This window comes from Leucopleurus acutus (assembly GCF_964270905.1).
Source record: "Leucopleurus acutus genome assembly, chromosome: 13".
In the NCBI taxonomy this organism is placed as follows: Eukaryota; Metazoa; Chordata; class Mammalia; order Artiodactyla; family Delphinidae; genus Leucopleurus; species Leucopleurus acutus.
The window spans coordinates 56,342,454-56,367,645 of NC_139155.1; the positions used below are offsets into that span (position 1 = coordinate 56,342,454).

General features: G+C 41.7%; 1 protein-coding gene across 13 annotated transcripts in view; it reads right to left on the reverse strand.

Moving 5' to 3' along the window:
• DLGAP1 (DLG associated protein 1) overlaps positions 1–24,197 on the reverse strand; it is a gene marked incomplete at both ends in the record, with an annotated part of 319,449 nt that extends 295,252 nt beyond the window's left edge. For 5 of the 13 annotated variants that reach the window (XM_082852571.1, XM_082852578.1, XM_082852577.1 and 2 more), the window contains one exon: positions 18,473–18,565. In XM_082852571.1, coding sequence (XP_082708697.1) covers positions 18,473–18,565 — 93 coding nt within the window. Of the gene's footprint in view, positions 1–17,994; positions 18,070–18,472; positions 18,566–23,194 lie in introns of those variants that run through there. The other 8 variants (XM_082852580.1, XM_082852579.1, XM_082852576.1 and 5 more) reach the window with 4 other exon arrangements.
• Positions 24,198–25,192: the final 995 nt, after the last annotated feature.

Genomic DNA, 25,192 nt, shown 5'->3' on the forward strand with positions numbered 1-25,192 from the left:
TGAGATATTATTAGAAAATCGCCAGTCAAAATAGGGTTGAATGCAGGCCACTGAGGCAATGGCCCAATTTTTTTGTTAATTAGACGAGAGAATTGCGATTGCTAAAATAAAACTTAGATTGAGGATCTCTAGTGAAGTGAGGTCAACAAAAATAGCTAATAAATGGGAAATTACTTTAGTCCTTTGCAAGGGAAGAAACCTGTTACTCATGGGTGTTAAATGGTTTGTAATGCAGAGAAAGGAAACAGATCCCTCTGGAGATCATTCACTATAATGCTGCATCAATAGGACTTCAGGATGTAATGTACTGAGGAAATGCTGGCTTTGGAAGTGTGCGTTCCATGCTAGACCATAGTCCAAATGTTTGTGACTGTCTCCATCTGAAAACAACGGAAAGGGTAAACAAGTCTGCAGAATAATTATTCAAAATCAGAATTTTTAAATTATTTGAAGATACTAAGATTTACTTGAACTTCTTCTTTTTTTGAATGTAAGACGAGTGCATAATATTTGGGAATACTAACCAGAAAAAACTGTCCACATTTTATTGAAAAAGACGTTTAAGGCATTATTCATAATGGTGAAAAATGTAAAAAAAATTCAAATGCGAAATAATTGAGAAATCAGTATTCTCACCATGGTGTGTTAGCATACTTTAATAGCCACAGTATTTTTATTAAAATGCTAGACATTAAAAATAATAAGCATTTATTAAAATGATAAACATATATATGCATACAATGTATATATACAAAATGATACGTTATGATAATTATGAAACTACTGGCAAATTAAATAGTTACTTCTTAATTGCCAGATTCATTGATAGACTTTTCATTCCAGGTCTGACTCGATCCCTCTTTGGTAGTTGACCTTGTTCAACTTTTCCTATTTCTTGAAATCCTGTTCTCCCTTTACTTCCACGCTGTTTTGATCTTGCTGACCCATTAGCATGGTTTTCCTTTGCTACCTGTCTGTGTTTAAATATCTGTGTAACCTAGGAAACTGGTCTGTGCTGCCTCACCTTCTAACATACATGTCCCAATGTGATCTCATTCACTCAAACTTTCCTCTACCTTCTACGTGATAACTCCCAGCTAATCTTCCTCCAGCCCTGACAGCTTCCTGAACTCCAGACTCATAAATTCAGCTGCCTTCACTTTTCTGTCTTCCTCACCTGAGGACCTTTGACCAACCTGGCACCTTAAAGATATGGTAGAAAGATACATTTACTTCTCTCCATCTTTATTGCTTCTAGCTTAGTCTGAACCACAATCATCTCTTGTCTGAATTATTGTAATATCCTTCTAAATAATATTCAGATAAGTGAAAGCTTGCCTACGGGACACCTTCAACTGGATATTCTATAGACACATCAGATTCAAGATGTCTAGAACTATATCATCTTTTCCATCCCAACTTATCTTTTCTCCCAGATTACCTATCTCAGTTGGAGATACTGACATGCATCCAATTTTTCAAACCATAAATTGGTCTTCATTTCTACTCTTCTCTTTCCTGACAACCAAGTCATTCAACCTCCAAGCCTAGGCAATTCTGTATATTTTAAACATGTTTTGTCCTTTTGAATGGGTAAAGAAGATGTGGTACATATATATAAGGGAATATTACTCAGCCATAAAAAGGAACGAAACTGGGTCATTTGTAGAGATGTGGATGGACCTAGAGTCTGTCACACAGAGTGAAGTAAGCCAGAAAGAGAAAAACAAATACCGTATATTAACGCATATATGTGGAATCTAGAAAAATGGTACAGATGAACCTATTTGTAGGGCAGGAATAGAGACGCAGATGTAGAGAATGGACATGTGGACATGGGGGGGAAGGGGAGGGTGGGATGAACTGGGAGATTAGGTGTGACATAGACACACTACCATGTGTAAAGTAGCTAGCTAGTGGGAACCTGCTATATAGCACAGGGAGCTCAGCTCGGTGCTCTGAGATGACCTAGATGGGTGGGATGGGGGGTGGGGTGGGAAGGAGATCCAGGAGGGAGGGGATATATGCATACATATAGCTGATTCACTTCATGGTACAGCAGAAACTAACACAACATTGTAAAGCAATTATACTCCAATAAAAATTAAAAAAAAAAAATTCTTACCATCAGCATCCCTCCTCTCTCCCACTATGGTAAGAAATCCTTGAGTGTAGAAGTTGTATTTTTCAACTTTGTATGCCCAGTCTTTAACAGAGTACCTGACATGTAGTTAATGCTCACAAGTATTTGATTTAAAAATTATATTATGTACAAAAAAAGGCAAAAATACATGCAACATGTTAATTGCAAATGTGTAAAATGTACGTATTTACATATAGATATTGGAAAGATGTCTTCAAGTGATATGAAGAATTGGCATTTTAGTGTAAGTTTAAGTGAATATTAAACATTCTAAATTTTAAAAAAGCAGCAAATATATAACACATGGGCAAAGAGGAATCTAGACCCAATAGTTGTTTAAAATGGCTTAAAATAGACTAACATAGTTTAAATAGTCTAAATAGTCAAATAGTTTAAACTAATCTAACAAACACAGAAATTGATGCCTTTTTAGTCCATCTCCGCGTGAAAGAAGTCTCCAGGACCACTGAATGCGTACATTGATCTCATTTAGCTGATATGCTCTGGGCAGATGATTTCACACACTTTTCATACAAAGTTTCAAAAATGATTAGGTTCAAAAAACATATCACAGATGAGGTGGTGGATTCTGTGGCAGGTGGCATAATGGCTCGCCAAAGATGCCCACGTTTAAAGCCAGGGAAACTGTGACAGTGTTACCTTACGTGGCAAAAGGGACTTTGCAGAGGTGATTAAGTTAATGATTTTGAGATGGGAGATAATCCTGGATTGTCCAGATGAACCCAATGTGATTACAGGGGTCTTTGTAAGTGAAAGAGGGAGGCAGGAAAGTCAGAGAAGACGACGTGACCACAGAAGCAGAGATTAGAGTGATGTGATTGCCGGCTCCGAAGATGAAGGCGGAGCCAGGCGTCAAGGAATACAGGCAGCCTCTAGAAGCTGGAAAATTGGCAAGAAAATGCATTTTCCCCTGGAGCCTCCAGAAGGGACACAGCCCTGCTGATATGATTTTAGCTTGGTGAGACCCATTTCAGACTTCTGATCCCCAGAGCTGCAAGATAATAAATTTGTGTTTAAATCATTAGATTTGCAGTTACTTGTTATAGCAGCAATAGGAAACGAATACAGATGCTGTAGGATTTCACTTCCTCAAAAGCCTGACTAAACGAAATTGTGTCCTCTAACGGTAACTTCCGCAATGTCTCTTAAATCTGCCTTGTTTCAGTTCATGTTGGTACCGCCATGTTTTCACACTTAATAGTAATAATCATAGCATTGCTTGAGGCATTATATAATATACAATGCTCCCTTTCCAAGCGTTGTTCTACATCTTTTATATTACATTCACCCATTTAATCTTCTCACGTGATAGGGATTGTTATTACCACCATATTACAAAGGAGGAGCCCATGGCAGAGAGAGGTTCAATAACTCACTCAAAGTTGCCTAATCTGTAAAACACAGGGTTTGAACACAGCTGTCTGGATCCAAAGCTGTACTTTATCTTCCTAAAACTGACTGCATGCCTTTGAATGGCATGACTGTCACTAAAAGTGCCCTCCTCACCAATTTACTATTTATGTGCACTCTGTTGTTAACTATTATGGCAGACATAATTTTGACTCCCATGATCTCTAACCCCTGCTGTCACACCCGTGAATATGTTCTGGTTCATGGCAAAAGGGACTTTGCGGATGTCAGTAACGTTACTGATCGGTGATCTTAAAAGAAGTCGATTATACTGGATTAATGTGGGGGGACCCACTGTAATCACAGGAGCCCTTAAAAGAAGAGGGGTGTTGTGTCTATGTTACCATAATAAAATAAAATTAAAAAGTAAAAGAAGAGTTTTCTCCTGGCTGAGGGCAGAAGAGAAAGTCAGAGAGATGTGGCAGAGAGAGTCAGAGGGATTCAAAGCACGATCAGAGGTTTGATACGACGTTTGGTGGCTTGCAGATGCAAGGACCTCAGTTGTACAGCCGCGGGGAACTGAATTCCGCTCTCTGCCTAAATTCATTTGGAAGTAGAATCTTCCCCAGAGCCTGCAGATGAGAGCCCAGCCCAGCTGATATCTTCATTTCAGCCTTGGAAGGCCTTGAGCACGCCACTCAGCTGAGCTAGACTGTGCCCAGACTTCTGATCCATGGAGATGTTGACCTTTCTAAACTCCTCTCCCACAAGACTCTGAACTGAGCTGGCTGGTGAAATAACTACTATGATGTTGTGAATTCTATTTCTTCTTCTCTCCCTCTCTCTGTGCCTTTCCTCTCTCCTGCCTGTGATCCATCCATCCATCAATCCACTCACCCACCCACCCACTTGCCTATTAATTCATCCATCCATCCACCTACTCACCTATCCACCCACCTATCCATCACCCATCTGTCCATCCATCCTTCCATACATACATAAATGGTGTTTGTTAGGCACTAAGTCAGGCATGGGAGATACAGAGATAAATTACTGAGAGATTAGTAAAAATGGGCAAAAGCTAAGAGAAATCCCTACCAATGTGCTTCCAAAGAAATGATACCAAAGCTTCAGAGACATAGTGTTTCAAATGGGGAAACGTTTCTTCTTTATCCTCTTTCCTAAACCCCAGGTTGGAATTTTTCTTCCTATCAACCTCCATATTCCTTGTTCAGGTATCTTCATACTGCTTCTTACTTTGCCTTGTATTCTATTTATCTAACCACCCAGTGTCCCACTAGACTACAAACTCTCTAAGAGTATGAGCTATTTTACAAATCTTTGAATTCCCCTCTCATCTCAGCTTCAGCTCTTGTACACAGCAGAACCTCACTTTTTGTTACTTGAATTGATCACTCAGGAAGAGCTCCTTTACGATAAATCCTATCACACACTTTACTTTGTAACAGGATCTCCAAGTTCCAACACAGGATCTATCTATTTCAGGTAATAGGCACCCACAATAATAATTCTTGAAAAATTCCCCATTCCTCGAAGTATTCTAAGGTTGTAACCCAAAAGGCTTTTCTAATGAGATGTTACAAGGAAGAAGGAAAGTCATCAACTTCAACTTTTTAAGGAAAAAGCTAATTAAAAATTTTTTTTCTTGAAATATAGTTGATTTACAATGTTGTGTTAGTTTCAGGTGTACAGTAAAGTGATTCAGTTATATCTATCTATCTAGTCTTTTTTTTACATTGTCTTCCACTGTAGGTTATTACAAGATATGGAGTATTAGTTCCCTGTGCTATACACTAGGTCCTTGTTGGTTACCAATTTTACATATGGTAGTGTGTATATTTTAATCCCAAACTCTTAATTTATCCCTCTCCCCCTGTCCCCTTTGGTAACCATAAGTTTTCTTTCTATCTCTGTGAGTCTATTTCTGTTTTATAAATAAGTTCATTTGTATCCTTTTTTTAGATTCCACATATAAGTGGTATCATATGATGTTTGTCTTTCTCTGTCTGACTTCACTTAGTATGATCATCTCTAGGGTCCATCCATATTGCCGCAAATGGCATTATTTCATTCTTTTTTTATGGCTGAGTAATATTCCATTGTATATATGTACCGCATCTTCTTTATCCATTCATCTGTGGATGGACATTTAGGTTGCTTCCATGTCTTGGCTATTGTAAACAGTGCTGCTGTGAACATTGGGGTGTGTGTGTCTTTTTGAATTACGTTTTTCTCCAGATATATGCCCAGGAGTGGGATTGCTGGATCATCTGGGGGAAAAGCTACCTAATTTTAAGGATATCATAATTTAAACTTGTTAGTAGCCCTTTAAGTCTTTTGGGGACATGCTAAAAGCTAAGGACTCTTCTCCAGAACAGGATGAACACAAACAACCCCCTCCTCAATTGTTAAATTCAGGAGTTCACGACCCCCTAGAGTCCATTCTTGGGGACTACGTGTCCTATCTGTCCACAGTCGCAGGCTAGGAGCACTGAATTAGGTGAATGGGTGTGCCCTGGCTTCCTGCATCTGAGTTCTCCTCCACCCCATCCAACGGTCTTCTCAAGGTAGGGTTACTTCCAAAGTCAGTCAGATGTGCAAGCTCGTCACTTCTGCTTCTGGGCAGCCCCGGCACCATAAGTAACCTTCCCGAGATGCTCCAGGCCTGGAAACCCTCTTCCTCTGAGGGTCTGTATTAGGGAGCCCTGGCTTGTAAGCTTTTCTAGAAAGGCCTATTCTGGAAAGCAAGCTTTCCAACTGGCCTGCCACCAATGGCATTTTTCTGGCTTGTGGGGCTGAAGCAATCTCTTTCTAGGCCTCAAAGTTGGCCAAAGAACACTTGGTTTCAGAGAACAATGTGAGAAAATACGGCTTTTGACGTTTGGAAAGTAAACAAATGTGGCCAGACGGCACGTTTTTGGTAATACCGGTTACGTTAAAACAGAAGACTACAACGTACGTGCTGGTTATTATTCCATGAGATTGCTGCCTCTTATCTAAGCAGGTGACTCTTATTTCCAACTCAGAATGGTGTGCTAAGTCTCTCATTGACACCCATCCATTGGTACATTGATTTTTTTCATGGGCAGCGGGAAGGTGCCCACTCTTCTCAGTGAATAGGGCTGAAGTAAACACTGCCCCCAAATAACCCGTAGTGAATACTCCAAGGGCCTCTCTAGAAAGCTCTTGCCGTTTGGTCAAAGGCAGCAGAAGGTGAGGGATGCGGGAGTGCCTCAGGTAACGTGCAATCGGTACCTGTTGTCGGGGGAGGGTGGCCCGTCTGATTGGCATCAGCCGTGCGGCTGGCTGTAGCAGATAATACCAGGCATCGCCAACTTCTGAATCCACTGGCACCCAGCGGCAGCTCCCAGAGGTGCCACAACGTTGTAATTTACAAATCACTGTGAGTAGGAGAGAATTTTGGCAGCCCTCTTTCATGAATGAGGATCACACGTGAGGGTTACTGTCCGAGCGAGAGCTTCGGCCCAAAGCTCAGAGTGTGAATGGAAGTGCTGTGCTGGGTACTGCCTGGGCAGCTCATGGTCAGCCAGGTACAAAAGGCAGAGTGGGAGCTGAGCAGGCTCCTTGGAGGGGCCAGCGCCAGGGCGGTTGGGGAGATCCGGGGAAACACTGCGCGTTCTGCGCCCAGAGCAGGGCCCCGGGCATGGCAAGTCCTGATAAATGGTGGGTGAGAATCTGGGCAAAATCCCAGGCTCGTTCTTGTGTTTCCAGTCAAAAGTTAGTTGTGCTTTTTGAACGCTAGGTACTTTAAAGAATTTACTCTTCACAATAACTCGGCAAGATATTTTTCTAAAGGAAGAACTAGAAGATATGAGTGGTGAAGTGGTTTATCTGATGCCATTGTCGTGAGTAGGTGGCGGAAAACAGGCATTCCCACGGCAGCTCTCACCCGGGCGCCACCTGGTTCTGACACCTCTAAGCGCTGGGACATCACAACACGATGTTACCTTCTTGGGGCAAAGCCCAAATCTAGTAGAACTCAGTATATTAAAATAGACAAGAAACAGCTAGAACCACGCAGTCCAATAGAACTTTCTGTAGTGACGGGCAGGTTTTATATCTTTGTCGTTCAATATGGTAAACGCCAGTCACATGTGACTACTGAGTACTAGAAATGTGGCTATGGTGACCGAGGGGCTGAATCTTTCCTTGTATTTCACTTTAATTAATGTAAATTGAAATAGCCACACGTGGCTGGTGGCTACCATATTGCACAGCACTGTGTGCTGAGACTATCTGATTTGAAAGGAACCCTGGGGGCCACCTGCCCTCATTTCCCCAAATAGGGAAATTTCCTTCGCTCTGTCCCTGACATGTTCAGCCAGCCTCTCGTTACATAGTTTTAATAACGAGAAGGTCTTCACCTTGCCTGGGATCCGATGGCTTTGTTAGGAAATATCTTCCTACCTAACAGTTGCCCCCTCAGGGGTATGAGCTGGGTATACAGTTGGGTTTTGGTGTGATAAACCCATCTGTTATTCCCTGGGTTCTCTCCCGATTTGCTGTCCCTCTGCTCTTCTCGTGCCTGTGAACTATGGGTGCCCCAGCGGCATCTCAGTTCTCTGGGGGCACAGTGTGGTGGTCCCATCCTACCAGCCTGCTGCTGGACGAGCACACGATGCTACGTGGACGCTAGGATGGTTTCCCCACAGCAGGTTTGCTGTCTGAGCAGATTTCTTCTCAGGGCCTGGGCAGCCCCACTGCCTCCGGGGCAGGAAGCCTGGTTGCCTTTCCCCACACTGGTCTTTCCCTTTCCCACGTTTATGCAGTCACCTCTCCCAGAGTTCAGTGTGGGTCAAACAGGTGCTAAATAAATCTTGGTTGAGTGAAAGATGTTGAGAAGGCTGTCCTCGTAAATGATTTAACAGAATTTTTCATTATACGCTCACGATGTAGGTAACGCGAAGAGACTACATATTATGACAGTTGGGTGAAATCATCGCTGGTTGACTCTGAGAAGTACAGTGTTCAAAAACATCAATGAGATGAAATTGGCCTTGTTTAATTTTAGTGAGTTCTTTCATTTCTTAGTTACTTACCTGTCCCTGTGAAGTGAATAATTAACATTTCCTTCTTATGCATGGGGATATTTTATAAAATATTGAACCAAGAGAAAGTGAAGGCTGTGGAAACATTAAGACTGTATCCATTACTTTAAACGAACTTCATCTGGGCTTAAGCAAAGGGGGAGGGCATTAAATAAGGGCTTGCTAGAACACTGAATTCTCTGTGATGAGAGACATGTACATGAGGAAAAGTCCAACATGAGCTGAAAAGTAGGATATTAAGTTCTCCACGCCTTCCAGATTCATAACTGAGTATGGTACCTTTTATCCTGATGGATTTCAAAAGCCTGAGTGTTCTGTATGATCTATTATAGAAATTTAGTTTAAACTCTGCTAATATTCCCTAACAGCACTATTTATTGGATATCTGTAGCCCCCGGCCACCTTCAACTGATACACAAGTGTCCTCTGCACTGGGTATTAATTACATGGCTTACTTGATTCAGTTATATAAGTAATTAAGAAGCATTCTAAAGGTTGACCTTTAGGGAAACATATCTTTTCCTTTGGACCTGTGATAATTTTAACGAATAGTAAAGTTTGTGAACTCCCCAAATATTTAGTTAACAATTTGGGATGTGTGGAGCTCACGCACCCAGCAGAATTCTGGCTCAAAACATGCCTTGGAGATAACTATCTGGTATCCCCATAGGACAAAAGTATAAAGTCACACTGTTATAGAGAAATTGGGTTTGGGGATTCCTCGTTTCCTTCCTCGCCGTTTCAGCGAAGTTAATTCTTGTAGAAGAAAACATCCCCAAATTAATACAAGCAAAGGATATTAAATGGGCAGACAGTTCCAATTGGGACATAACCTTATGGTGTTTTAATAACGTTATAACTACAATCAGGTTGGCAGTCTCAAGGGATAAACTGTATTGTTTCTCATTGAAAAGAGAATAAGCACAACACCTTTGAGTGATGGTTCTTTCATAGGCTGAGATGTAATTTTCCAGTTATATGGAACGATACTGTTCTACTCCAATTTACATTAGACATCTGACTTTGCAAATGAATCTCATATGTTACTTTCTAACATGGCCACTTTCCAAACTACACCTAATCATAGAGGTAGAATCTGTTTTTTAATTATAGTTAATCATTTAAAAAATTGTCATTAAAATAAACTCTCATTGAGAAACAATTCGTCAGGAAAAGATCAGAGGGAATATTTACCAAGCAGAGGCAGCATGGTACGATGGGAAGTGAACAGGTTGTGGAATCAGACGGATCAAGGTTTAAATCTCCATTCTGTCACCTACCAGCAATATAATCTTGGGCAAATTAATTACCTCCATTTTGTATAAAATGAGGGTGTGAACCGCTACCCTAGTAACTTTCAGAAATAGGGACAATATAAGTTAAGCATAGGCCTATTGAAATTTCTCAGTAAATTATAGTCCTTCTTTTTCTCCCTTTTTTCTCCTTCTTCTCCTTCATCATTGACCTATGATCATTGCCATCGTTCATTACCCCATGTGAGTACATCAAGCGTGTGATGAAGATGGGGAAGTGTTCAGTATGGTGTACGGGCTGAGCACTGGCCTGGGGCTGAAAGGCCTGTCTGTTCGTAGAAAAGTCAGTCCCTCTCTCTGGGTCACAGCTGAGGAAAAGGAATGAAGGTGACATAAGAACTTGTCTGTTGGAGTCAAGAAGTGCTTTCATACTGTGAGCCAACCAGGAACTCTTGGCACCCATGATCAGTTGTCGTTTTCAGGGAAGACAGGGCAGCTGGACTGCAGCCTGGGAGAGCTGCCAATTAAATTTACCAAGCTTGGGACAGTTAACTGACATCTTTTGGACTTCATCAGGGTTTTCTGATTTTTCTGACTTGTCAAGAGTTGGTTTATCAAGAGTGGATACAGACTCCCCTCCTCTGCCCCATCCTGGTCCCTCCCATCCCTGTGTCTCCTCCCGCCCCCCCCCCCACCAATCATTAAACTCTTCCTTAGCTAAGATCCGCTTAAGGAATGGGCAACAAATTTCAGACTGTGCTTTGGAAGCCCCCCCCCCCCCCCTTCAGGGAAACTTGGATGCAGGGCAGTGGATGGGAGGGAAGGGGATTTGGATTTGAATTCTCCTAGTCTTGCTTCAGTGTGAGCACTGCAGTCATCTCTTGGTACCCAGGGACGCTCAAGTCCCTTCTTTGAAATGGTGCAGTATTTGCATATAACCTATGCATATCTTCGTGTACTTTAAATCATCTCTAGGTTACTTATAATACCTAATACAGTGTAAATGCTCTGAAAATAGTTGTAAATGCAATGGAAATGCTACGGAAATAGCTGCTGGCACAAGGCAAATTCAAGCTTCCGTTTTGGAACTTTCTGAAATTTATTTATTTTTCTAATATTTTCCATCTTCAGAACCCATGAATACAGAGTGGGGACTGCTTTATGTTTAATATATTCTGCTTTATATGAACAAGGAATTCCATGGTTAAAAATGTCAAAAGCACTGAGCTAACTGTCCTTTGAAGTTCTTTCCCATACTTGTGTTGACTGTGCGTGTTCAGTTCACAAAGAGGAAAGCCTTAACGAGATGTACTTTCTAGAAACCTTAGCAACAGACTAAACCAAAACCACATTAAACCCAGTGCCTAGAGTGGGAAAAGCAGGGAGCAGGGCTGGTGGCAGAACTTCTTGAGTAGACAGAACACCAAGATCAATGACGATCTCATGCTCCATGATAGAGGACCGCTAACAGGTGGGATGAGAGGACTGAGGAAGACACCCACCCCCCCTCTCTACAACCGAAGAGCCAAGGGAATGCTGGTTAATCTCTCCAGGCCTCAGTTTCCTCAGCTGTAAACATGGTTTTGGGAGAGTTTCCAAATTCTATAATAGAATTAGAGAATTATAGAATTCCAAATTATATAATAAAATAGCTAAGCCCAATTCTCCTTTGCTCAGTAAGGTGTGGAGGAAGGGAACGAGTATAATTAATGTCATGTGTCTGATTTCTAAGGGTCATTTCAGTGAGGTCAGTGAAGGCTGGTATTATGGCCTTGCCTAGCTGAGTGCAGTCTTCCAGGGAGATCCATGACACCACCCTGGGAGATTTGGGGGTGCTGATGATGGGTGACATAGGAGACAGAGCAAAGACAGGCCAGACAGTGAAACTCTCTATAAGCAAGGCCAGTTCGGAGGAGGAACGTGGAAGTAGTTTCACATTTCCTATCACAGAATAGCCATAGGAATTGGTCACCTAGACTAGATTTACCAATAGAATCTAAGAAACAGCTGTTGGCTTTGGGATTTTTTTTTTTTTTTTAAAGCAGCGTGAAAGTCAAAATGTTTTTAAAGAAGCAGGAAAGCTCATCTGAGACATTTTTGATTGATTGTTCAGCTCAGGAGATCAGCTGGCGTGAAATAAAATGTTTCTCTTACTGGGCAGTGATTGCCTAAGTCAAATATGGCAAAGGGACCCACACGGTAATTGATGGCCTGTAGATCGGATTTTTCATAAGCGTCACCACACAGCCCTCACAGAGAGTTCTTGTTTCTAGTGGCTTTGTTCACCTCCTTTGTGAAAGCCTTAGAGAGAAGGCAGCAAGCAGGAAAACCAGCTATTTATAGGCGTTTATGACTAAAAGTGTCTGCTCAGCGTGCCATGAAATACTTCCAAGAGGTGGGAGAACAGGAAACAATGTCAAATCCACGAGAAGCCTGGAGGAGTGTGACGGGGGGAAGATTTTACAGGGGAATCATTTTCAGAAAGCTCAAGTTCATTTGCAAACAAATGACAGTTACTTGCACTGACACCCCCTGAGTTACCGAAAAGCCAGCTGAACTTCTACTAGTTAGGAGAGAAGAAGAAGAAGAAGAAAAAAAATGAATTATCCAAGGATTACAAGTAGTCGGGATCCTTTAAGGGACTTAAAAGGGGCGTCTCTCTGTATTTATTTACTGCTGGGGGCCGCCAGTCAGACTGATGTCTGTAGTACAGCCGGGGCCAGCAGGTGGCCTGTGATGGGGCTGGCGTCTGAGAACGAACAGGAGTGATCAGGGACTTTAGACAGGAGCGAGAAAGAGTGATGGACAAGGACCTATTGTCATCCGCCAGCAACGGTGGAAGAACTCCCACGCATTGAAGCTGCCTTGGTAGAAACACTCAACAGAGACCCAAGAAAGGAGGTGAGTGGATAGCCCCATAGCTGTTGCTCTTAATTAGACTTGCCCTGTGGACTTCCCAAAGCTGCCTGGAATAAGGCAGCAGGTCTTGACAGACTTAGGATCTGAAAACAAAAGCAGGTTTTGTCTAAACACACACGAAAGCTTGAGGAGGCCAGAAAAATTGTGTTCCATTAGCAAATATCGAGCCGTGGGGGAAAACCTGACCCACAGAAGCTGAGCTATCGAAAGATTGACCCTTTGTGATCTTTTCATCTGCAGACAAAAGCTTTACGTGTTTAGTTGGCACATGGGGTGAGGAAGCCTTAAATCTACATTGTGATGAAGACTTGTCATCCGACATTGGGAGACTGCTTTCCTTTCCCAGAATCGGATATGTTCAGGCTAACCTTGGTGTAACGAAAGTTCGATCAAGCAAAATGTAACAGAAAAAGTGGTACATGAAACACGTGAAGAAGCAGTGAAGCATGCTAACATCTGAGGATTTGTAAACTCAAAACATTTCACATCATAGTTCTTACTTCTTTCCCCAATTTGAAATGAAATATTTTTCTGAGACCTTAACAAACACAAGAGTCATATCATTATGCCCATTTTGCGGATATAGAAATGGAAGTACTAAGTAGAGGGAGCCCAAAGTCATGTGGGAGCTCAGTAGTGATAGTAAAGCCAATGTTTTCATCTGTTAGACTCTACTGCCCCCTTCAGTAAATACAGTTATGAATCTAGTCTGATAGCTCCCTAGCATCAGGTTCAAGTTGGTCCTTACATTGATCTCTGTACTGGACTCCTCCCAGATCTACAGAATCAGAATCTCTTGGATCGATGCCACAAATCCTCATTTTATAGACACCCTCAAGGTGGTTCTTGCACACACAAAGTCAAGGAACTATTGCCCTAAATATTCAATGATAGAGCAAGTGGCCACACACATACATGACTACGTATGCAGACGAATGTGGTATCATTGTGCTCAATTTTTACCCTCACGGATGCCACCATATAACGTTTCATACAGCATTTTCAACTTTAGAGCTAGATCTTCTATGTTCTCACTTTTGAATTTCAAAAGCAATAACCAAGAGATCAACCTGTAGCCCTTGATATCTCCTATGCATTATTTGTTTCACAGTTTCTAGACTTACGCTGATTTAATGTATTTGTTCCCATTATCCCAATATAGCATGTCCTATGTGTCACATATTACACACACACACACACACACACACACACACACACACACACACATTGCTTTGAAAAATATGGTTACAGCTATGTTAATAATTTTTATCCTAGGAAAGCGAGGTGAGAGGTGAGAGGAGCTGGCTGCCAAGATAGTGGAAGATGCCAGAAAGAAGTATGTCATCCTCACAATCCAGTCCCAGGGCTCTGAGTGTAATGACTAGAGATTACACACCCCGACTTGGAGCAATTTTGCTCACTTTGTCCTCCGTCGGTGCAGGGTTTCCTTATAATAAAACCATTGGGATGCAGGAGGGATCGACAGGGATAACAGGAGAAACAGACCCATTTCTTTTACTTAGAAGTTAAACATCGTACCCTGCCATTTGTAACCCCAGAATTACGAACTTCAGGTCATTATTTCGTTAACAACTGTCTTCATCTCTTGTGAACCTTTTAAGCCAAAACCATGCTTCAAATCTCATTTTCAGATCAGTTCTTTGCCTCCTTGTACCTTGACCCCACTGCCTTAAATGGATGGAGTAAGAAAGGATGAGTTCGTCTTTGAAAAGAGCCTTAAAAGTTTTCATAGATGTGAAAGACATAGTGGGAAAAAGAACAGGGCTGTAGCTGGGCAGTTAGTGTGCTAGTCTCAGCCTGCCACTGATGAGATGACTCACTTTGTCAGTCAAGGTATTTCCTTAGGGTTTATTTTTCCCACTTTTAGAGAGAGTAGGTTGGACTAAATAATCTCAAACAGTTGTTCTGTAAGGGGATTATTAGGTGAGAAATAGGTAGGTGGAAAGATGCTACGCCCACCTTCCAGGGAAGAGTTTGTGAATGAGAAGGTATAGCGGATGGCCTTGCAATGAGGAGGTTCAGGAACGCTGAAACCATCATTTTTCTGAAAAACAGAAAATAAAGCCTGCCTGCTTCTTTAATTACACACCTTAAAGTTTGAGAGACTTGGAGAGTAAAATCAGCGAGGAGTTTGACAATCCTGCAAGTATATAATTAACAGTGGTTAAAAAAAATGAGAGGAACAGAAGTCATTTCCTTTCATTGTTGTCGGATGTCTCTTTGTATGAAAGGGATTGATCCTTACACTAAGGAAGCAGGACCCCCCCAGCTGGTTCATACTAGTGGTCTGAGAGTTAAAATAATCGCTTTAAAAGCAAGGCAAGGTGTTTTTTTAGCAGGATCTATGAAAAGTCTGTTTCCCCACTTTACAGTCATTCTTCTTTCGTGGACTTTGTGAAATGGTACGTTTGAAATAGATCTTACGTCATGAATCAGATATCAAAGAAAGCATAAGCATAAATGCATATTTTAGAAGTACGGGTACAGGAATGCCTGTGCAGATGTAACGTGTATATATGGACCTGGACACATGCGTACAACATACAGTAACTCTAGACTCCACATAACTCTGCTTCCTCGACAGCTCTGTGATAGCACAAGCCTGAATTTTGTAGGAAGTTTCCAAATTCTGGGAGAACAAGGAGTAGAAGCTCCAACTGATAGAGAAGAGTGGCAATGTACATGAAAGAAAAGGTATACTTACCTAGAAAGCCCATTTTGTGAGTGTAATTAGAAGTCTATTTTAGAAATGGAAACAAGGCAGGGAATATTGCTAACCTTTAACAGATGGAAAAAACCAATTTTTTTTTTTTTACAAGATAATCGTTTATATTCTTAAACTTAAAAGATCAGAGAATCAGAAGAGGTCATTCCTTGGTCATATGAGTGTTCCCCAAGAAATAAAAGTGTTAAACAATGTAAGTAAGAAATTGGTCACGGCAAGTGAAGGAATGAGCTGGTGGGCATCTCCTTACACTCTATTCCCTCCTTTACCTTTGCTAATTGTTTAACAGTAATTAGCTCTTTATCTTTACCTTTTAATTACAAACAGGATTGGGCTGAAGGAGAATAAATCATTCACTGAAAAAAATTAAAGCCCCCCGCCCGTTACCGTGGTTTCTGTCCAAGAATTTATTAAAACACTTAAATATGCATTTACAAAACTTGAGTAAAACGATTTTTCCCTGTGTCCTAATGTGTTCCAAATGGCAGCTAGGGACACAGCCTGCTGGTTGGGGATGAGGCGAGATGGTTTTTAGAAGCAGATAAGTGAACCGTTGTTGTGAAGTCCCAAATGCATGTTATTTTTATCCAACAGGAAAACGTACGGATTCAAAGTTTCAAATGAGTAACGTAAATCATAGTAAGGTCTTATAACTCCTTATGGATTTCAGTAATAGTAACCTGATTTGACCTGAAAAGGCCAAGTTTTTTTTTCTCTACCAAGCTATCCTGGCAAATGACAGAAAAAAATCTGACCGTTAGAGGTACTACAGTTTGAACCATATGAAGTTTCTGATTTCAGCTGTTTGGAACAATAAAGATGGAATTTTTCCATGATTCAACTCACCAATGAGCACAGTAGTCCACCAAGAGAGGTTGTTGCTTTTGAATTTAAAACTAAAATGGTAAAAAACCTAGTCTAACCACCGAGTCAAAGCCAGCTGGCCATACTGCATATATATTTTAGTGACCCCTATAAAACCGTAAGCAAAAAACCAGTGTGTTCTACCATTCACAAATCACGTCTGTGTTAGGTCATGTAAAGGCATGATCTCAAATGGACCAGAGATTATGGGTGAATGCTTCTTTACTGAATGGTAAATATTTACCCTGGGCTCTGGTATTTAATTTTCAACCAAGCAAACTGTCCTCTAAGGAGAATGGAGAAAGAGGAGATAAAGTCCACTGGCCACTAAGCGATCCAAAGCTGGTTTTTCTTTTTTACTCTGTGCTAAGCAATGCTATACCTTCCATGAGTAGATTGGACTCTGTGGGATCTGAAAGTCTGTGCCATGAAATCTTTGATTGTGGCTAACCAAGAACTTTTGGTATAGCTGAAAATGTCTTTAGCATAATGAAACTGCAGACCAAGAATAATAAAGTTTAACAACTTTCAGGAAGGATTTTTCATCTTTCTTTTACTACCACTGACTCTTTCTGGACCCCTGCTTTCTCAGAATATTTTGCCAATTGTCTCCCCTGCCCAGTACTGGGATCTGAGTAACAGAGAGAATTATAGAGAATCAGAGAGAGAATTACCAGAATCACTGATTCTACATTCAAAGTAGGATCAGGCAGAAGTAACCTCATTTTTCTATCAAGAAAGAGGGACATCTCTACTAAGATATCGGGGAAAAATAGCGAGAAGATTGTACAAGCCAAATAGGAAATAGATTCAAGAATCTTGACACTTTTTGCCGGATTATTAAGGCAATTTAAATTGAAAATAAAGAAAATCGTCAATGTGGTTAACTTTTTTTTTTTTTATAAAAGGCAGCAAGGAAACATCACAGTAACCAAAGTCACTAGCAGAACTGCTCAGCACTGTCTCACACTTCACATAAAGTAGTTTTTTAAAAACTGATTTAACATCATTTAAATTGTTCTAAAATAAGAGGAAGGAAAACCTCAGCTGGGGAAAGAAAACCCCACTGGGCAAAGGCTGACATAATTTTGAACAAAATTTTGAAAAATAGTTGTACCTGCATTGAAAAAATATCTCTGGGTTCATGCTTGTTATGAATGATTCTTCAGTGATCTTTTGTGGAGTCTTATTTAACCAACAGGGGAAAAAAAGCCACAAGAAAATCCACAGAAACGCAAACCATCCAGAAATTTTACTTTTGCAAAGGAACAGTAAGCATTCAGGATTCTCGCCATGGAAAACAACGGATCGCATTTCAACCATTAAGACGCACAATGTCCTCTCATGGCATCCAGCACCTTAGATCCTCTGTCAATTAAAGATTCTATGCAGCCTCTTGCAGACACAGATGTGTAGGTATCTGATGTCTCTACCTGTTTTCTTACCATCTGTACACACATCAGATTTTAGCCCTTTCAGTTGTGCTAGCCATTATTTAGAGAAAAAAGAAAATAACAAAAACTCCCCCCCCCCACAAAAAACCCCTCCCACCTAAACAAACAACACACTATCACCAAATACAAAGTAATAAAAGAGTTGTACTCAGACCTGGTCAGTCCTTCCATTTCTTGAAACTTGCACACAAACTGAAGAAACCCACTCAGCCTTAAAAAGGTCGATCATTTTGCTCTCCTAAAATTGCATCTCTGAGGGTGCCTGCTTTCTCGTCCGTCTTGTGCGCGCGCTCTCTCTCTCCCTCTCTCTCCCTCTCTCTCCCCGTGTCTCTCTCTCTCTCTACTTTTACCGAAGAGCTTTGTTTCCTTTTTCCTGTGTCTGCTGCTGGATGAATGCAAAATACACGCATTTGAAGGGATTTTTTTTTTTTTAAGGCTAACAGTTGGAGATCTAAAATCTTGCTCTTCTGAATAGCTTATTATGCCAGTCACTCAACACTCACTTTACGTAAAGAGGCATATACGGAACCAAGAATCCTGCTTTCTTAAAGCGAAAACAAATCAACAACCCAAACTCCCTTGACTCCTTTGACCCCCTTCCTATTTTATTTTACTTAACGATGAGCACTTACCCTGAGGTGTGCCATAAATGCTCTATTCCAAATATACAAAAGCCAACCACATCTCAACTGAGAATTAAACACTTTCAATGTCTTCAAATCCATGTCTCTGCTCCAAATCCTGATACAGAAAGTCACTGGCAGCCGTACAGTACTTCTAAACAGCAGACATCTGATTCTTGACATTTAAAAATAACAATATTGGAAAAAAAAAAAAAGGGAGTCTTTTTAAAATTAACTACAAACAGCTTGTGAGGAAGCACATCTCACCAATTGACTGTATTAACTGGAACTTGCAGTGATTTCAAGCTACAGTATTTTATTTTTAAATCAATGTCAGACGGAGACCCAATACCTACAGACGTCTCATGTTCTGTATAATCGTGACAATGGCCTAAGTGAAATGATTTCTAAGTGATAATGCTACAAAGAGCAGATCAGAACTTTTCAGTATTTAGAATTCCAGTATTGGTGAATATTAACCTATGCTCAGTCAAATTAAACTAGGGACATTCCAGCCATTCCATTGCTCATCTGAGATGGGTCACATTTCATGGACATGCATTCTTAACTGCGCGCACCCAGAGGAGGTCAAATGAATGCATACATTTGCTACAGAATAAAACAAATATTAAAACGAAAAAAATGCATTTATTTCTATTTCTGAAGCACATTATAGACTCAGACCCACAGTCAAGTTTTAGCTCTCCCAGTGACTATCCGTGAGTTCTTGGACAAATGATTTCAGCTTTTGTGCCTCAGTTTCGTCATCCATAAAATTGGAGTAAATAGTAAGACTAATTTTACAAAGGTGTTTTGGGGACTAAATGAGCTGTTGTATGACTTCTGGAACATAATAGGTATATAGGATATGTCGCTTCCTCCCTCTGTTTTATATTTGGAAGGGGTAGGGATCAGGTGTAAATGGAGACATCCAGGCTTTGAAGGCAGACAAATCAGGTTTGACTCTCTGTGTTGCCATGTACTAGCTGTGTATCCTTGGGCAAGTGACTTAATCTAATTTACTAAATCTCAGTTTCTTCAACTATAAAATACCTCATAGAGTTTCAGAGAGCAAATTAGATAACATTGGAAAAGCATCTACTTTAAGCATGTATTAAATGGTAGCTCCAGGCTTTACAGCTCTTGAAAATGGCTCTAATTAGTGCTCTGCATATGTAACTTAGGAGTTTGAAGATGTGGACTGAGATCCCAGGCCTTCTTGACCAAGTGCCTTACTTTATAGTAGAAGAAGGAGACCCGGAGAGCTGAAATGATGGTTCTAAGCCCTATCATTAGTGAGTGATCACCAACTAGTTAGCGGCAAATAGGAACTAAAACATAGACGCTCTTATTTAAAGTTCAATGCTTTGTCCACTAAACTTTGTGACATTGAAATCAAACACTTTTGTACATCCAGTTTCAATATTAGTTGATAATTAAAGCAATACAACTGGAAAAAAAAAAAACCTATTTGTTCCCAAATTTGCTTCTAAGAATGAGCTTATAAATGAAATTATTCTGTAGGAGCTGACAGGGACTGGCTAAACCTATCTTCCCAAGGGGAGCTTCTGCAGGACATAGATTCTCCCTTCCCTATAAAGCAAGAAGAGAGCTGGAAGGACGTCCAGTTCTTAGGAGTTTCCCATCTTCTTTCTCCCCTTGTGAATGTCCAGCTTCTTCCTCCCTTTCTTTATATGAGCTCTTCATCTCAGTGCACTGCTTGGGAAGCACACACTGCTCCACATTTAGTTTATTTATTAAACATACTATGTCCCCACTTTGAAATACAGGATTTTTTTTTTCAGTTTGAAAGCCTTGCACAGAATAGGAGCTCAATAAATGTCAATATTTGCTAAAGAAGACATGACTTGGAGCTCAGTTTATATTTCAAGTGTTGAACTAGCGTGTCTTAGAGTTAATTATTGCTCAATGAAGAACAGAAAATATTACTATTTTTTCAGTCTTTCAGTAACTCCAGAATTAAAGACAAAGGTGCTTCTGGTATCAAGTCAGATTGGCTATTACTCTCGGGAGGAAGGGAAGGAAATGGGATTGAGGAGGGTACCTGTGTGATCCATTGTAATTAATGTTTTATTTCTCTAGCTGGGTGATGTATAAATGGGTATTTATTTTTTTTCTTGATATCTTTCTGTAAGCCTCAAATATTTCATTAAAAACAACTAGCTTAAGTGGGAAGCAGCCTCACAGCACAGGGAGATCAACTTGGTGCTTTGTGACCACCTAGAGGGGTGGGATAGGGAGGTGGGAGGGAGACGCAAGAGGGAGGGGATATATGTATACGTAGAGCTGATTCACTTTGTTATACAGCAGAAACTAACACAACATTGTAAAGCAATTATACTCCAAAAAGATGTTTAAAAAAAAAAACTAGCGTAAAAGAAGGCAAACAATTTGAAAATAGAATTTCCAAATCTTTATGAGATCCAATAATGCTACTATACTAAATCCCATACTTAAATCTTCAAGCTTTCATTCTTATTTTACTGAAGAACTTGAATAATAATACGTTTACTTTAAAGATTTGTTTTCCTCCTTGCTCACCATTTCACGTCCTTGATTCCGGAGTTGTGCTGGGGTGTTTTGGAAAGAGCTATTTTGCATCAGATAGATCTAAGTCTAAAACTCAGTTCTACAACTTACTGGCCACATAGTATTACGTCACTTGATATTTCTAAGCCTTGGTTTCCTCTCTTGCAAAAACTGAGAGTTATTATCTGTAGCTCTCGGGACTATTATGAGGATTAAATGAAATAACAAATGTGAAAATGTTTGCTGCAGTATCTGGTACATAGTAGATTTTCAGTTAATATCATTTTCCTTCTTCCTTTCCTTATCCTTCCACTTTTCACCACTACTTGAGCTTTTAACTTCAAAAAGGTTATAAAAAGGAAAGGAAAATGAACTTAAGGTAGGAAGCAGGCAATTATGCTAGTATCATGAAAGCATTTTGTTACTAACAAAGGCTGGTCCTAGATCCAGGTACAGTATCCTTTTAAATTAGATATTTCTTATCCAATCTCATCACTACTTATTAAAGTTCAAGTTTTTTTTTTTAAAAATTGAATGTGTTGTTTTTGCCGCTAGTCACAAAACCTTCATAGACAAAAATGTATCCTAGGTTTTCTATCTCATTACACATCCTTTCTTCAAGACAGATATTTTATCAAAATACTTTATTCTCAATAGTGGATGAGATTTATGTGCTTAAAGAATTGCTAAAGCTTTCAGTTGTAACCCTTGTATTGGTCTTTTCTATAAGTTAAGAGACTTGGGTTCTGGCCCTACCTCTGCCACATACTAACAGTATGACCCACTAGGCCTTTCCCTTTCTTTGAGTCTAGATTTTTACATGCTAAATGAATGAAAAGGTTGGATTAGATGATCCCTTTAGCTCTAAAATTCTGTTAGTGGTTCTTGATGACTTAATTAACACACGTAACAAGCTTACAGTAAATTAAACGATGCCACCTTCAGCAGGAAATACTGTGTTGTTTGTGAACACTATCCACACAATAGTGGCCTCTTCTGAACTCTGGGAATGGGCTCTGGCACTGTCCTTGTCCAGTGACTGCCATTGACTGTCCAGTGACTGGAATATTTTCAGGGCTTGGTGGAGGCATTCCCAAGGGACTCAGCTTTGTCAGAAGAAATCCAAAGAGAGCAACAAGACGAATGTCTTGGTGGAAGACTTTTTTCCTTGCTTTATTCTTAAGAGTGGGAAATGATTATGTCATGATTTATAGTTCAGTGAAACCTTTTTAAAAAAGATGAGGATAGCAAGGGAGGGCAGAGAAAGACACTTTGAAAAGGAAAACTATGAGGATCTCTCTTACGGAAGGTTGTGTCTTGGGAAAAATGACAATACTAGAAGGAGGAGGTAGGGAAGAAAAAGGCTCTTCCCCTGATATTATTATCCAGGTGAAATCTGTTTTAAGTGGATTGGAGGACAGTAGGAAAAATAGGAGACCGTGGAAGGGGAGGAGCGGCCTTGGGTCTGTACGTGTGTGGGATTTACATTCTGACACTAATTGTATTTTATTGTGCAGATGCTTCCCCTTCTTTTCCTCCTCTTCTCTGTTGCCCTGGGTCTCTGGAGCTGTGCCTGTCAGGTCCCCAGACTGTCTCCATCTCTACCTCCTCAGGGCGTAGGGCATCACCCCAACTCCCTGTGCTCTGGGGGGTGGGAACTTGGGTAGGAGTGTGATTAGTGTTGGTGGTGGTATGAAAATTGCTGTGGTGAAGAGGTAGATTAATTTTTCCAAACTAATAGCTTCAGACAGAATTTAAAATAATAATAATAATTTTTAAAAACTGAATAGATCTAATTAAACTCTTTCCAGAATTCCAAAGATCATTGTTGACTTTTGTAAAAAGGTGGATTTATTTTAAAATTCTGTGTAAACTCCCCTTTTCTCTCCTCCCTATCCCACGATCCTTCAGACAAAAGAGGAACACAAAACATTAATAACTTCTTGCCTTTAGGTGGGCGTGCTTTTCAAAGCACTTTTATATCTAGTATCTCAAGATAACTGGATGAGGTTGCTAGCAGGCTTGTTTCCTGACAGGAGCCCTCCGCCCCAGAAATGCTAAGTAATTCGCTCAGGTTCATATAGGCAATTCATAGTAGAGCCAAGACTAGGACCCAGGAGGAAATACCACACAATCAGCAGGTACAACACGTAAGCATCCATCCCTCCACATAAATGGTACCTGAAGGTACTGGCAGGAACGTTCCTGTTGACATGACTCTGACTTCACCATGGCCTGGTCCATGTTAACCGAGGCTTTCTGGTAAACCTCTCGGGCTCGACTCACGGTCAGCGTGGAGGACCAGGCGCTCTTCTTCAGCAGCGGCGCGTCTAGGGTGACGGGCAGGTTGGCACAGGTGGTGCACTTGACATCGTTGTTACTCCGGGAGGCCTTCACGGCCTGCTCGCTGATGGTGTTGTAGGCCTCCATGAAGTACTGGGAGGCCGAGCGGTCGGGGCACCTGCCCATGGTCATCACGCCCGAGGGGGCGTGGTAGATGCACACGTCGCCGTCGAGGTTGTCTTCGGAGCTCCACCAGCCCGGGGAAGCGTTGTTGCGGGGCTTGGGCTCGGGGCGGCGCTCCTTGCTCTTGCTGCGCTTGCCGTACCTCACGGTCTGCGTCTCGTCGGGGCTGGCCTTGCCCCCGTTGATGCTGCCCTTGGATGGCCCCTCCAGGGAGTGCGATTTGGTGAAGAGTTTCTGGACCGAGTGGACCAGGTGGCGGATGCGGCCGGGGCTATCGCTGCGGTGCTCCACGGCCGTGCGCTTGTACTGCAATGTGTGGTAGCCATCCCTGTTGAGAGGCAGCTGCCTCTCAAACTGGTCCAGGAGGTTGGCGGGGATGCGGTTGGCCTTGGTGGCCAGGGTGCGAGGCACCAGGGCGCACTCGTCCTTCAGCTCCTGCTGCGAGGTGTAGTGCCGGCGCGGGAAGGTGCTGCTGGCCAGCGGGTCGCTGAAGGGGCCCACGCACTCGGCCTGGAAGGAGGTACGCTGAGTGTAGTAGGGGTGGTCGGCCGGGTGGTGCTCCACGGGGCTCAGCAGGTATGGCTTGCGGTCTGCGTGGTGCGGCAGCGAGTCACAGGCCGAATCGCAGGTGACTCCGTGGTGATGGCTGCGGCTGCCCGATAACCCTTTCATCGCTGATGGGGCGCAGCCACGGGGGTCATGGACACCCGGTGGTTAGGTTCCAGACCCGTCTCCCGCAAGGACCTGGGGGAATGAAGGAGAGGGGGACAACGGTTAGCGCTTCACTTGGTCAGTAGATATTGCACTCTTTCCACGTGCGTCTGCTACCGAGTTGGTTTTCTGGCAGAACTCATGACTCTCCCTAAAAGCAGCTTTAATGCATTGTTGGAAAAGCCCTGTTACCTCCGTAGGCTGGGAAAGCCCATGCCAGTCCTATAGGAGAGACAGTAGGGGTGAAAACTAGTAAACCCGGAAAAGAACGTATAAAAATGCTGAACTATTTTTAAGTGACTTGGGAGAAAAACTGCCCCTCCCTCCAGGATTCCAATAGCTGTATCTTTCCCCTGCTGCTCTCCTTTTATTCTTAACCGTATGTTAATCGTCAAGCTAGCAGACCGGAAGGGCTCACTTAATCTGGGAAGCTTTTGCTGATCTGCCCCCTGCAGAGAGAATTAGTTCCCCTCTGCGCTCGCAGGGCATCTACTGCACACTCTGCAGCTCCTCTGGAATGCTTTGTCTCGTGCTTTCCCTGCTAGCTCAAGCTCCCTGAGGCTAGCTTACCTCTTAGCCACCATTACATCCTTTACATCTCCCTACCTTGCACCAGGTGGGCCACATAGACACACAGTAAGCACCCCATAAATGTGAGTGAAAAACATAAATAAAAGAGGCTACTGGCACCTTATAACTTTAGGATAAATCTCTGTATCTTCCGTCACATACTTTCCCATTAGAATTCCGTGGTAACAATTACAGCAAACAATCCCACCGTGGTAATTAGAGTTGGAAAAACTAATGGTGTGGCAAATAAATCAGAGCTGTCGAGAAAATCTGCCCCTGTATTTCTGTCATCAGAGAATGAAGAGCTTCCTGTCAACAAACTGAGAGCTGATGAAGAACAAATAAGCTTGAATTGGCTAATGTGAACAACAGGGCATCTCCTTTTGCTGGTTTAAAAGTTTCTGGTAAATATTTACAAGTGATGGCAAGATG